Here is a 13,203-nt window from a genome sequence, read left to right on the forward strand (position 1 = left end):
TCATTAGAAGACATAGGAACAGCTAGATGTGTGCTGCAGTGGGAGGACCCCAGTGTTACTGAGTTGGGATGAGGAAGCTGGGCTCTGCAGGCAAAGGCAGGCATAAGGTGACGGCATGAGGTAGAAGCAGCCACTTTCAGGGCTCTGTGACTAGCGGTGTTGTTACTCGCCCTAGGCCTGAGCCAACTCCAGAAGCCTTTTTTTAACCAGCCCAGTTTTATAATTCGGAGAAAAAGACTATGGTAAAAGACCATGAGCTTTGCCTCTGGATGTGTGTAGTATGTGTGTTCAGATGCGTGTACATGAATGTATACATGTGTATGCAGGCCAGATATCTACATTAGGTATCTGGTACTTTCCTCAAAATCTCTCCATTTATTTGTGTGTGTGATGTATATGTGTGTCTATGTGTTGGCCCGTGCCTTCTGCCTTGATGGAGGCAAGGTCTTTTTGTTGTTTGAAGCTGTGTATACAGGGTAGCTAGGCCTCGAGTTTCCTGGGTTCTCCTGCCTCTGCCTCCCGCCCCTCAGGAGCACTGGGATGGCAGGTGCACCCTCACACCTGGTGGTTTCACATGGATCCTGGGGATTTGATGTCTGATCCTCACACATGTGCGGTGGAGCCATCTTCCCAGCCCACTCTGCTTGCCTCTTGTGATGGCATCTCTCACTGAACATAGAGCTCTAAGTCAGCTCTTGTGCTGGCCAGTGAGCTTTATGGATCTGTCTGTTACCACCACCACCCAGCTCCGATATGATAGGGGTGCTGCTGCTTCCACCTAGCGTTTTGCCTGGGTGCTGGGTCAACAGTATCCTCAAGCTTACATGGCAGCTACTTCACCCACTGAGCCATCTCCCTAGCCCAAGATTGGCCTTCACAGCCACGTCCTTGTTCAGGCTTTTGGGTAAACCTCGTGCCGTCACTTGTACTGAGCTTGGGGGGAAGCTGAGGAGCTGACTTTTGGAAGAACTTTGAACATTATGTGAATGTCTTTGGACTTGATCTGCAGTTAATAGGAAGTTGTTCTGGAGCACTGAAGAGGACACTGGCGTATCAGGGCTTGTCTGCTGTGCTGGCCAGATTTTATGTCAACTTGACACCAACTGTAGTCATATGCCTCCATAAGATGTGGCTGTAGGCAAATCTGTAGAGCTCTTTCTTAGTGATTGATGGGGGAGGATCCAGCCATCCCACCAGGGGTGGAGCCATCCCTGGGCTGGTGGTCCTGGTTCTATAAGAAAGCAGGCTGAGCAAGCCATGAAGAGCAAGTCAATGAGCAGCACCCCTCTGTGGCCTCTGCATCAGCTCCTGCCTCCAGGCTCCAGCCCTGCTTGAGTTCCTGCCCTGACTTCCCTTGATGATGAATAGTGATATGGAAGCATGAGCCAAACAAACCCTCCCTTCCCCAAGGTCATGGTGTGTCAACAATAGTAACCTTGACTGAGACATCTGCTGATCCATGGTCATCAGTGGGTCTGGGGAGGTCCATTGGTGTCATCTCATGAAGGATAGTAAGTCTGGGTCATAAGGGCATGTTGGACAGCCATGGTGGAGACAGAATTCATGTGGTGGAGGACAGAGACGTAAGGGAAGTGCTGAGCAAGAAGGATGGAACCAGCACCAGCAGGGGCCCAGGGGTGTGGTAGAGACCACAGTGTTCTCTAAGAGACCCTCGTGGTGATTCTGGAGCTCATGTATGTTGGAGTTCCTGCTCAGTTGAGGGCTGTAAAATTGCTTCCTGAGGGGAGATTAATGTTCTCAGACATTTTTGGGTATTTTCTCAAGGGTTATATGAACTGAAGTAGCTAACTACAGTGTTGTCCTCTGTAACTTTAACCGGGTCCCATGCAGGTGGTTGTGGCCCTCTGAGCTCTCAGCTGTCTCAGCATATTGGTGGAGACAGGAAGTTTCATACGGAGAGGAGGATTATGGTTGAGTGAGGCATCTCGGGCCTCCTTGAGGAAGCTGGGTGGCACTCAGATTCTGATGAGGGCTGAAGAGAGAAAAGGTGTCAGATCCACAGCATTGCCGTGCAGCCTGGGGCCTGGCAGAGGACCCCGTCATATAGAAGGCTAGCCAGCTGCCCACAGTGGTACCCAGGGTGAGTGGTTGTAGCTTTTCCACACAGTCATCTGGCTGTGCAGGCTTGTCACCCCAGCTCCTGCAGACGCTGAGGCTTAATAGTTCAAAGCCAACCTGAGCAACTGCGACCCTATCTTAAAGTGAAACCTGCCAAGTTCTAGGTGAACGTCTATTATTTCATAGATTTATATTGTCTGTATTAACACTATAACTGTTATAAGTTGTTCCATACTCATTGAGCTTGCCTTCTATAGAGTATACTTAAACCCTTGTTTTTAAAGCATTGTTTTATGTGCATGTATACACACATCTGAGTGAATGTCTGTATGTGCATTACATACATACATAACCTGGAGATGTCAGGACAGGGATCAGATCCCCTGGAATTGGAGTTAGGATTGGTTTCAAGCCATGGTGTAGGTGTTGGGGACAGAACTCTGTTCCTCTGCAAGAGCAGTAAGTGGCCTCTAAATGCTTCAATTTTCAAAACAACCTTTTTTTGTCCAAAATACGCACAGCGGTAAAGCTGCTGCACTAAGGAAACAGGTGTGCGATTTCGGGCATAATTTAGAGCTTGCAAACTTTATTTGGCATTATTTTTGGGGGGTAAGAATCACAGACCTTACCGTCAGCATGTGAAGGGCTCTAGCGAGGTTAGAAATTTAGAGGATGGATTTGAGGGTTTCACCCGTACTGGAGATAGGGCCCAGAGGACACTGGAACTTATTTCTGCTGGCAGGTCTCAGGTCTTCCTCCACCAGGCTTCCTGGCAGGGTTGAAGCCATAGTGTCCTGAGCTATGGTTTGAACGAGCAGATGGATTCAGTGTGTCCATTGAAGCCCTTTTATGTCCAGGTTTGCTTGGATTAACGTAAAGGTAGCTTTGGAGTCTCCTTTCTGAGATGCTTGGGACATGAAGTGTGGGGAATTTCAGACATTTTAGGAGTTTGGATTATCTGTTCATACCTATTGGAGATATCCTGGACGCGGGAGCTCAGAATCCCTTCAGTTGTCCTCACACAGTGTGCATTTTATACACAGCCTGCGCGTGCAATTTCACTGTTTAGTGCGCCTGTAGTTTTACTCTGACCTGAAGGCAGGCGTGATACTTCTCTCCACGTAGGGTTCTGTAGCCTGAATCTGCCTGAAATGGACAGTTTAGAATTTTTATCTCAGGCGGGCTATATGAGACAAACCGTAGTTCTTTAAAATCACTGCCTGCGCTTCCCCCACCCCCGCCCCCTCTTCCCCTCCTTGCTCCACTCCCCTTCATCTTAAATCTAATCACATCGCTGTGGGGGGTGCAGGGCATCCCTGTGCTTCTCTGCCTGAACCGTATTTTCTCTTCTGTTTCCTCTGCTTTGAATTGCCAGTCACCTGAGAGGTGGCAGGAGGAAGCTGCAACAGGGCGGCTGTTTCTGCTCTCTTGTTGGGGATCAGTGACAGCTGGGAATCTCCAGTGTGGTCAGGGCTTGGGATAGCTGCTAGCTTCCAAGTGGTTAGCGTAACGTGGGGACCTTGCCCTGCTAATGACAGCTTTACCGTCCAGTTTTCCTTAGGGCATGGCTCTTGAAGAGGAAACCTAAGATTCAGAGCTGGTGCAGCCTTTGTTCCTAGTTCGCCATGAGGGATTTAACGGAAATACCTCCCCAGTTATTGACAGCAGTGGAACATCTGTCTAAATATGACTTCCTGCCATCAGCCAGGGCCTCTCTGCTCTCGGATTAACATTCTCCTGACAGATGATGCTTGCTGGGCCAGAAGCTTTTCAGTGTTAGATTCCATTCTTTATTGCTTTAATTTACCTGGGGCAGAAGCAATAATATTCTTTCCAACAAAAGGAAAAGAAAAGTTAAAGGAGCCATTTCTAGCCAATAAAATGTTGGCAGTTGAAAATGTGTTGTAATATATATTTAGAAAACCTTTATGCAAATGGATCAAAGGGTTTAAGAAAACTTAAGTGCCTCTTGCCTTTAACCCATGAACATGCCTAATGTTGATAGTCTGTTTCAGGGCACAGTGTTGTCCTTTTGGGGTGATCTGGCTAGGGTCTCCCAGTCAGCCACTGCACCCTCCTGAAGGAGGGTAGCTGCTCTGAGTTTTCATGGATTTAATCATTTGGCTCTCCACATGCCAGACATGTTCTAGGCCCAGCTAGGAGCAGAGTCTGAAGGCAGCCTTCAGGTCTGCCTGGGGTTTGCTGAGGGTACAGGGTCAAGAGCAGGGTGTGGTTCTCAAGCTGTGTTGCTTTCTGGGTGCATTGCCCTCCGGTCAGTGAGCTGTTGTGTTCTGTATAAAATGGAGGCGAGTGTGATCGGTCTTGGTCAGTGCTCATGCAGTACATGCCATTCATTGAAGGGAAAAGTTAAAGTCTTGTGTGCATCATGGATTCTAGTGGCTTTTTCTTAGTCTCTCCTGGTTCTGAAGAAGAGGGCTAACTCCCACTACAGATCAGTGTCCCCATGTCCTGTCCCCACCCCCCCACTCGCCCTCCCCTCCCACCGTGCATGAACGTATTGGAAAACATGGCTGGTTATTAGTTGGAAATCGTGGTTGGTTATTAGTGAGAACTCTGGCATCCCCTGTGACTCCCTTTGGTTTCTTTAATTTCCTTTTGGCTTTGTAAGTTGATTTTTATATATAAATTATGTAAAAATTGTACTTGTAACATCGTAACTTTTAACTTTTAATTGCATGTATGAGAGGTTCCACCCCCACCCCCCACCCCCACACCCTGGGTTCTTTAGCAAGATGTAGGAGGTGTGATGGATGACTTCATTAAGCAAAGAAAACTGATGTTGCTGATTTTTGCCAGCACCAGTTTACGGGCACCTTGGGAAATAGCATAATTCTGAATAATTTGCTAAGTGTATTTTTGGATTGTGACATCTCTTCCTACAGACATGATGCAAATCTGAGTAGATTACAGTTAATTTAATGACTGACAGTGTGAACTTTCAACATGGAAAATTCCTTGGGCTGAGGAGATGGCTGAGTAGGCAAAAGAACTTGTCACCAAAGCCCAATGATGTCACTTCAACCCCAAGTCTCAAGGTAGAAGAAGAGAACTTGCCTTTCTCCTGAAAGTTGTCGTTTGACCTCCACATGCCTTTGACATGGGTGTGCCCAGAGTTCCTGGTCGCTCTGTCCGTGATGTGCAACTTAAAAGAGGACAGTATGTCCATTCCCGCCATTTCCCAGATTCCCAGTTCCTCCCTGCAGATACACCCATGTAACTATTTTAGAATAAATATCTGTGTTTAGTGATGATTTTATGTCTGCTCTTTGACGCCCTGTGTTTTACAAGGAGGCAGCTGGCAGCTGTGCATACGTGCTTGTGAGCAGCTTCCTGGGTGCCACCTTTGGAAGCATGGATTTGCACGGTATTTATGGTCTTGAGTTGCTCAGTGCCCACACCTGTGTTCTTCTGTTCCAGCTGCAGCATGAGAAGGCAGAGCTGGAGCAGCATCTGGAGCAGGAACAGGAGTTTCAGGTCAACAAGCTGATGAAGAAGATTAAGAAGCTGGAGAATGACACCATCTCCAAGCAACTCACTTTAGAGCAGGTGAGCGCTAGGCTTCCTCCTCAAGCCATCTTAGGAGCACTGAGGAATAGGAGGGAAGGAGGGAGAGACACCTTCCAGCTCTTCCCTCCCATGGTAGGGACTGTATTTTCTAAGTGAGTGTTGGGGAGTTCATGGAGACCCCGTCCATTCTCTCACATGCTGTCTCTCTTTAACTGCAGTTGTTTCAGGAGCCGTGAGGTGAGCTCCTGATTTCTAGTGGGAAACACCAAGTTTCTTTCCTGCAAAGCTTGGGTAGGGGTGGGGGAGATAGGTTGATGATGATGATGATGATATTCTAATCCCGGGATGGTTTCTGTGTCAGTCCTACAGTATGCTTGTGGGGGACCAAAAGCTGCTTTCAAGAGTTGTTCAGGAAAATTTTAGTGCTCTCATGGGAACGGGCTCCACTCGGCTAGCCTTGAAGAGATTGACAATGGAGTGGTAGACCTGGTCAGCGCATCCCGGGTCAGGGATGACCCTGATGAACTGTCCTTATGTTTCTGAGCCCCAGGTCTCCATTCACAAATAGAACAGGGAAGTCTGAAGCCAGGGTTGGCAGACAGGGAGGTTCAAAAGGTGGCTAGTCAGGCTTCAACGATCGTTTGTCTGACAGGGTGGTGTGGGTGTCCATTCCAGAGCTAGTCTTAGAAGCACACTCTGTTCCTTCCGCTCCTGTGGTACACAGCTGTGGCGGCCATCATCCTTCCATTCAGGCCACCGTATCCCTGTACTTGTGATCTCTGGTGCCTTTTCTCACTCAGTAGCCTGAAATGACACTTACTTGAGGCACGTTATTAAAGGCCAACCATGGTGTGGGTATGGGCTTCCATGTAAAGCCAAGCAGTGAGGTCACCCCATCTCTGTCTTGCAGACACAATCCCATGTAATGATTTGGCTAAGGCTCTTATCCGAGCACTCTGATCTCTCTCACAGTCTGCATATTTTTACTGTTTGTCTACCTTATGGCAGCTGGTTTGTCTGTCAATCTTCAGCTCTCGTAATTCATCTGCTTTATTTCATGTGTATGAGCGTCTTCCTTGCATGCATGTCTCTTATGTGCCACTTGTGTGCATGAAGTCAGAAGAGGTCATCACGTCCCACGTAACAGGAATGACAGGTGGTCATAAAGCACCATGTTAGGCTGGGAACCGAGCCCAGTTCATCTACAAGAACAACACATGCTTGTAACCACCGAGCCATCTCTCCAGCCCCCTATAGCTCTAGTTATAGCAGTTTGCCTGGTTAGGAAGGGAGTGAGAGGTCGGGCAGGTCTTCTTGTTACTCACACAGTTCCCTACACAAAGGTATCAAAGGAGACGGACTGTTACTGGGTTTCTGTGTGACTGAGTGGCTTCTTTAAAAACGTCTGCATCCCTTCTATGTTAAATTTGGTTTCCAAGGGTTGGCTCTTTCATAAGTATACCTAGAGTACTCTGTTTTTATTAATCATCTTTCAAATTTAGATGGAATATGTAAGTTTTAGGAGACTTGTTTCCCTGGTTTAAAAACATTGTTTACCTTCAGCCCTGCAAAGTAAACGTTTGAGGATTTGTGGTTCAGTCTATGATACAAGTCTAAGCCGTTTAACTGGGAGACACCCAGGCAGCTTAGTAGAGGTCTCAGCGTCTCAGTATTGTGCAAGTGGTGTCTAGACTTGACACCTGTATTAATGTCGATTTCCAGCACTTAAAGTGGCTTCCGCCCTGTGTGCGTTCGTAGGCTATGACCCCTTCCTAGGCATCAGTTGTGGTCACAAGGTGGCATCAGCAGAGCCTGTGGGCTCACAGGCCCTGGGGAGGTGGGGAAAGTGGTGTTGTGTGATGAAACTTTGCCAGGGGAGACACACAACACATGTCCACTCACCCTAGATAAAAGAACCCATGGCAGACCAAAATACAGACACCGCCAAAGTCCAGCCTGGCAAACCAGTGAGTTTTATTGAGGCTGTTTACAGGAATATGGGTGAGAGGTTACTCCCTGGAGCAGAGATGACTCAAAGACAGCTTGATCACCAAGGCCTGTGCCAATATGGGTGACAATTCACAAAAGCTGGAACCCTGGAGCACCCTGCACAGCCTCAACTCAAGCCGTTGCAACGTCCTTTCCAAGTGACTCTGGTCCAAACCTCTCCTAGCAGGTCATCCGGTTTCTGCTTCTTGCAGGCATCTGGTCTGGTCTCCAAGTCTTCTTTGAAGCTTGGCTCCCTTGAGTCTGAGGGGAACCCTCCTTTAGTATTGCTGACCCTTCAAGGGAGGGGCCTAGTGAATCTGGTCAGTTTCAGGGACTTCCTGAAGCTATTTGGAGTTGTTTATTTTCCTGTTTACAGAACTTCACTGGTGGGTGGAATGTTTCAATCTCAGAGGAAACTGACACAAGAAGGGGATTGAAAGCAAGCCTGGGGCAGGGGTGGTGGTCCCCACTGTCTGTCAGGCTCTCCGTTCTACAGGCCTACACAACAGCTAAAGGTACACATTGTATGAATTGTACTTATTAGGAAAGTTTGTCCAGGGTGTGCGCCTTACATAGCCTTTTGATGGAAGGAACTCTAAGATGAGACATATCAAGATTATATTTTAATTAAAGTGGAGATACGTAACGTCTAAAATCTCTCTCCCATTCGTGTGGGCAGACCCTGGGTGGTTAACTATGAAGAACTGTGCTGCATCGTTTTTCACTACAGGTAGCCAGTGTTTGGAAGGGTTGTTCTGGTTTCTTCTGAGACCCTGGTCATCATTGTGTATCTGTGTGCGGTGCTATGCTGTCTCTTGCAGTCGTCTGTGTGCTGTGCTGTGCTATGCATGGCCTTTTAGCATCAATGGTACGTGCCTTTGTTTTTTTCCTTTGGGCAGACACTGTTGTCTCTTAGCTGCTTGAAGGGAGTGCTCTGCCCTCTGGCCCCACCATGGGCCACCGTTAACCAGAAGGTCCTGAGTGTTGCCTTGAGCACCAAAGGAGAGAGCTGTTGCTTACCTGTTAGAAGACAGCGCTGGGTAGGGGGAGTGAACGGAAGCAGGTGTGAATCTGTTTAGGTTTTGCTTTTGTTTCTGTTTTTTAAAGATCTCACTCAGGCTAGCCTCAAACTCAGTAGTATAGCCGAGGGTGACCTTGAATATCTGGTCCTCTGTCCTCTGGTGGGATTAAAGGTGCACATCACCGCGCCCAATTTCCAACCCAGGGATTCAAACCCACGGCTTCCCTAACTCACAGGTCACATACTTGATGTCGTTCATTCACAGTTGTGTCGCTGTCACTGGTCAGTTTTAGAGCGTTCCGCTGTACCTTCCTCCTTGCCCGTCCCTCCACTTAAGCACCTCACTGCCTTCTGTAGATGTCTGCTTCTTCTAGGCATTTCTTCCAGCTAACATTGTACAGTATGTGTTTTGTTTGTTTGTTTGTTTGTTTTGAGACAGACACCCTTTGTTTAGCATAATGTTCCATGTCTCCACACTTCTGTCCCTTTTCTGGCCAAATAACTTCCCACTGCATGCATATACCACATCTTAGAACTTATCCACTCATCATCTGGTGGATATTTGGATTGGTTGTCCTAGTGTTTTACAAAGATTTGTGTATGGGTGTGTGTGTGTGTGTGTGTGTGTACAGCAGGAGACCCCCACTTGGTATGGCCTCATACCTAGGAGTAGAAACTGCCAGATTACATGGTCACTATTAAAAACTGTACAAGGCATAGTTTAATAGCATAATTGATATTTTACGTTTGGTGGATTGAAGGTGAGAAAGGGCCCTTGGAAGGCGTTCTGTACAGGCTTTGTATTGGTTGGGCTGTGTGAATTTGAGGTGCAGCTCGGGCTGTAATGGTTTATAAGAGATGTCCTCCCTGTTCTTTCAGGCAGAGCCCTGCCCTTGGGCTCCCGGCTCTGGAGGCTACACTTAGCTTTGCTTCTGCAAAGCCCTTGCTGTCAGTGGATCTTGTTCAAAGTGGGGCTGGGGTTGGGGTTTCTCCTTGTGACAGGCTGATGGAGTCGCATGGTACTTGGTCTTCTCTTAGATGCAGAACCTAGATTCTCGCATGCCTAAGGGCAGGAGGGGAAGACGGCAAGCCCAATGAGTAAGGGGTGCCTGGAGCATCAAAGCTGTTGCCAGTGTTTTGTTGTAGCATGTGAATTCTTAGTTGAAAGGCTGTGGTGTTGGAAAGATAAGGATAGGTTTGGTGACGGGACGTCAGCTCTGCTTCCAGAATCCGTGACAGTGCCCTCCCGTTCCTGTGTTACCACCTCACGATCATTCTGCAGAGAAGGAAGCTCTTGGGGACTGTGATGGACAAGTTTGGCCTGTCAGTGGCCCAGCCCACTTGGGCTCCCTTCTCAGACAGAAGTACCAAACTTTCTGCTGTTACACATAGGCCACCCGTGGCCGGCGAGGGCAGTGTCCCCAGTCTGGTACTCTAGACAAGCGGGCCTTTTCTCCATCCCTCAGGGAACTTGATTTCTGTCTGTTCAAGCAGCCAACAAAAGTTCCTGTTTACTGAGGGTTCATTTCACATTCTAAATGCTTGATGCCAGGCATAAGCAGATGTATGAGCACAGGCTGAAAAGAACAGAAACCTTAAAGGTCTTTGCAGAACACAGTATTAAACTAGACTATTCTGGCCAAGATGTCTCTGGTACTGTTAGTAAATCCTTCCCAGGAGATCTTTGCTCAACAGCTTGATCACTGTACGTCCCTTCTTGCTAGCTACATTTTCTTAGATGACAGTGTAAGACCTGGGGTCTCACAGCTCAGGAGTTCAAGATCGCGCCCTTCCCAGAAACTCCCCCAGACCAAGACTCGTTGCAAAAGCAAGAGATTTATTAACCATTGCGCAATGGGGTCACCCCTGCCGGTCAGCAAAGAGTGGCACCCCGGAGACAAGACCTTTAGGTTTTTAAAAGAAAAATTGTGGGAGATTTGAAGTTGCAGTCTTGGCAATTTAGGATCGGACGAGGAAACTATAAAGTAAGATAATTGGTTAGTCTTAGGTGCTCAAGCTTGGCCAGTCCTGCCAAGTGTGGATGTAGCTGCAATTGAAGGTGGGGGTGGTTAGCTCATCCTTGAAGATTAGGGGCTACAGACTTTTGGCTGGAGGTCAAAAGCTACTCAGAAGAAGTCTAGGTTTGTTGCTAAGAAATGCTATCTCAAAGACAGGAGTTTTTCTTTTTGCTAAGTGAAGGTCATTGCTTGCTTGCCTTTTTTTCTATCTGTCCTCATAGATAGGGTCACATTTTTCCATTCTCTGGAAAGGTACTAAGAGGCTTTAGCTTAACCTGAACCTAAAACTCAAAACTATAGGCTTTAGAAGACATACAGGTTACAAAGTTAGTCTAACCCTTTCAACAGTAACAACATTTTAGAAGTTTAGTTGTTGTTTTTTCTTTTTCTTTTTCCTTCTGGGTCTAGAAATCTTGATCCAAGAGTGTTTACTGTCTGCTGGGGAAGAATGTCCTCCCCTGCCTTCAGGGCAAGTCACAGGATGAAGTGAAGCCCAGCTCCCCAGTTTATTGGGGACTTCTGTGTCCTTGTCTCAGAAAACTGTCTCAGGAGAAAGGCTCTGCCTTGGATGGGGTCCATCACCCATCCGTCACTTCAGTGTGGCAGTGCGGTGCTGCTGCCATGGCATGGAATACAACCTTTGAGATCTGGACCTGGTATGAAGGATGGAGGCCATTGGGGTCATTGGCATTAGAAAGGCGTGGTGTTAAAGTCTGAGTCTTAAAAGAGCAAGAACAACACTGATCACGAATCTCTGACTTCCTATCACTCTGTCCTGCACTCTTCTACTGTTCCGCTGAGATGCAAGCAATGGGGTCCTCCGCAGAACTGAACCCTATCTTGGAGTTTTTAGCCTCTAAACTGTATGCCAAACACCCAGCATAGACGCGGGTCATGAAGCGGGATAATAGTGGAGTAAATTCAATAGTCATGTGACTTAGCTCACACTTGAATGGCCCACAGTTGCCTGTCGTGTGCCCGATGCCTGCCTGCCTTTCTCCCCTCTTTTCTAGCCCCCTCCCTCCTGCAGCTGGCCCCACATCATTCCAGTGGCTATCCATGGCATTTTGAGTGTCCTCTTCTGTGTGTTGTCTACTCTCTCTAACTCCATATGGAAAGAGTGGATTCCTTTGGTTTCGGTGACATTAATCTCCAATGCCAGTTCCTCAGCCAAAGTAACTTACAGACTTTTTCCAGGTCCAGGCTCCCTCCCTTCTGGAATGAGCCCTGTACCCAGGCCTACAGTTAAACAGCTTTTGTGAAGTAGGCGTAATGTCTGACTTGGGGTGTGCGCACTCTCCCTGCTGCCTCTGTCATGCTCCGTGTGGATGGGGACTCTCCCTCCTCTGATGCAGGAGGAGTCAGGTCATTCGGTAACCCAGCACAGGCCTGTTGTCACCGTGTGCTCGGTGTGTAAGTGTCTGTGTGTCTGGTGGGTTTGAGAAGGTAGGTGCTCATGAGTTGAGCGTTGATTCTTCAATCCTGCCTCATTGTTTTTTGAAAATATGGGTCATAAACGATAAGACCAGCGGGCTGTGACCTTCAGGTGGAAAAAAAAATGTGCCAGAAGCTGTTTCCAGAACTTTCTGAGCTTATTCCCTCTCCATAGAACACTGTCCGCATTACCCCTTCAGTCTGTCCTTCAGTCAGGAATCTGCACATTCACACTTGGCTCCGTTGTTTCTGCATCGTAAGCTCCCTCGAATGTCAAGGCCGGCAGAAACTTTGTCAATAAACAATTTCCCGCCAGGGATCACAGTAGCTGCCTCTAAGCAATGAAGGTTGTTGGGCCGGAGAAGAAGGTTCAGCAGTTAAGAGCCCTTGCTGCTTATTCCTGAGAACTGAGTTCAGATCCCACATGTGGCAGCTAACCCATAAAGTCTGTACCTCCAGCTCTCAGGGAATGCAGCGCCCATTTCTGGCCTCTGTGGACACCTACATCCGTGAACATCTGTATACCCACACTGACCTAAGTGTGGCCACAGTTAAAATGAATCTTGAGGGAAAAAAAATCATTACCAGTTCTGCTGGGAATTTTGGGCTCCCCGTTTTCCAGGAGCACAAACAGCAGATGTCACACTCAACACTTTTTCACTCTCTGAGGCTTCTTCTCTCTTGGGCTGTGTCACTGTGACCTGGCTCCCGGCTCCTTGTACTTTGTTTTAGCTTGGACCTCAGTTATGCTAATTGGGTGGCAGGAGCCTACATGAATTGACCTCTGTATCACTCACAGTCTCCAAAGAAAGATGACAGAAAGTTCCTGGCCTGCAGCCTTGTTTTGGGATAACAAGTGGTCCCCAGTGGTCTGTGATGAGGGAAATGCTGGGCATTGGATGGACAGGGTCACTGGATAATAGAGAAGACTGGGAACAAACAGAGATGAAGACAAAAGAAAGACACAAGTTTGCTAGGAAGAGACACCCACGTCCAACCTTGTCCAGGAAAGCAGAGATGTCCTGGAGGCCAGAGTGTCAGCAGGCCCTGCAAAGCCATGCTGAGAACAGAACTGCTGTTGACGGTGGTAAATGGGTTCCTCCTCTTCCTCACAGGGTATGGAGAGAGGCAGGC

At 47.9% G+C, this 13,203-nt stretch overlaps 1 protein-coding gene across 1 annotated transcript in view; it reads left to right on the forward strand.

Annotated features, from left to right (window-relative positions):
* Ccdc6 (coiled-coil domain containing 6) overlaps positions 1 to 13,203 on the forward strand; it is a 93,908-nt gene that overhangs the window by 54,241 nt on the left and 26,464 nt on the right. The window contains exon 3 of the mRNA XM_055598925.1: positions 5,518 to 5,646. Within this exon, the coding sequence (XP_055454900.1) occupies positions 5,518 to 5,646 (129 nt within the window). The remainder of the gene's footprint in view (positions 1 to 5,517; positions 5,647 to 13,203) is intronic.

Source organism: Psammomys obesus, unplaced genomic scaffold (assembly GCF_907164565.1).
Source record: "Psammomys obesus unplaced genomic scaffold, mPsaObe1.curated_primary_1811, whole genome shotgun sequence".
In the NCBI taxonomy this organism is placed as follows: domain Eukaryota; kingdom Metazoa; phylum Chordata; class Mammalia; order Rodentia; family Muridae; genus Psammomys; species Psammomys obesus.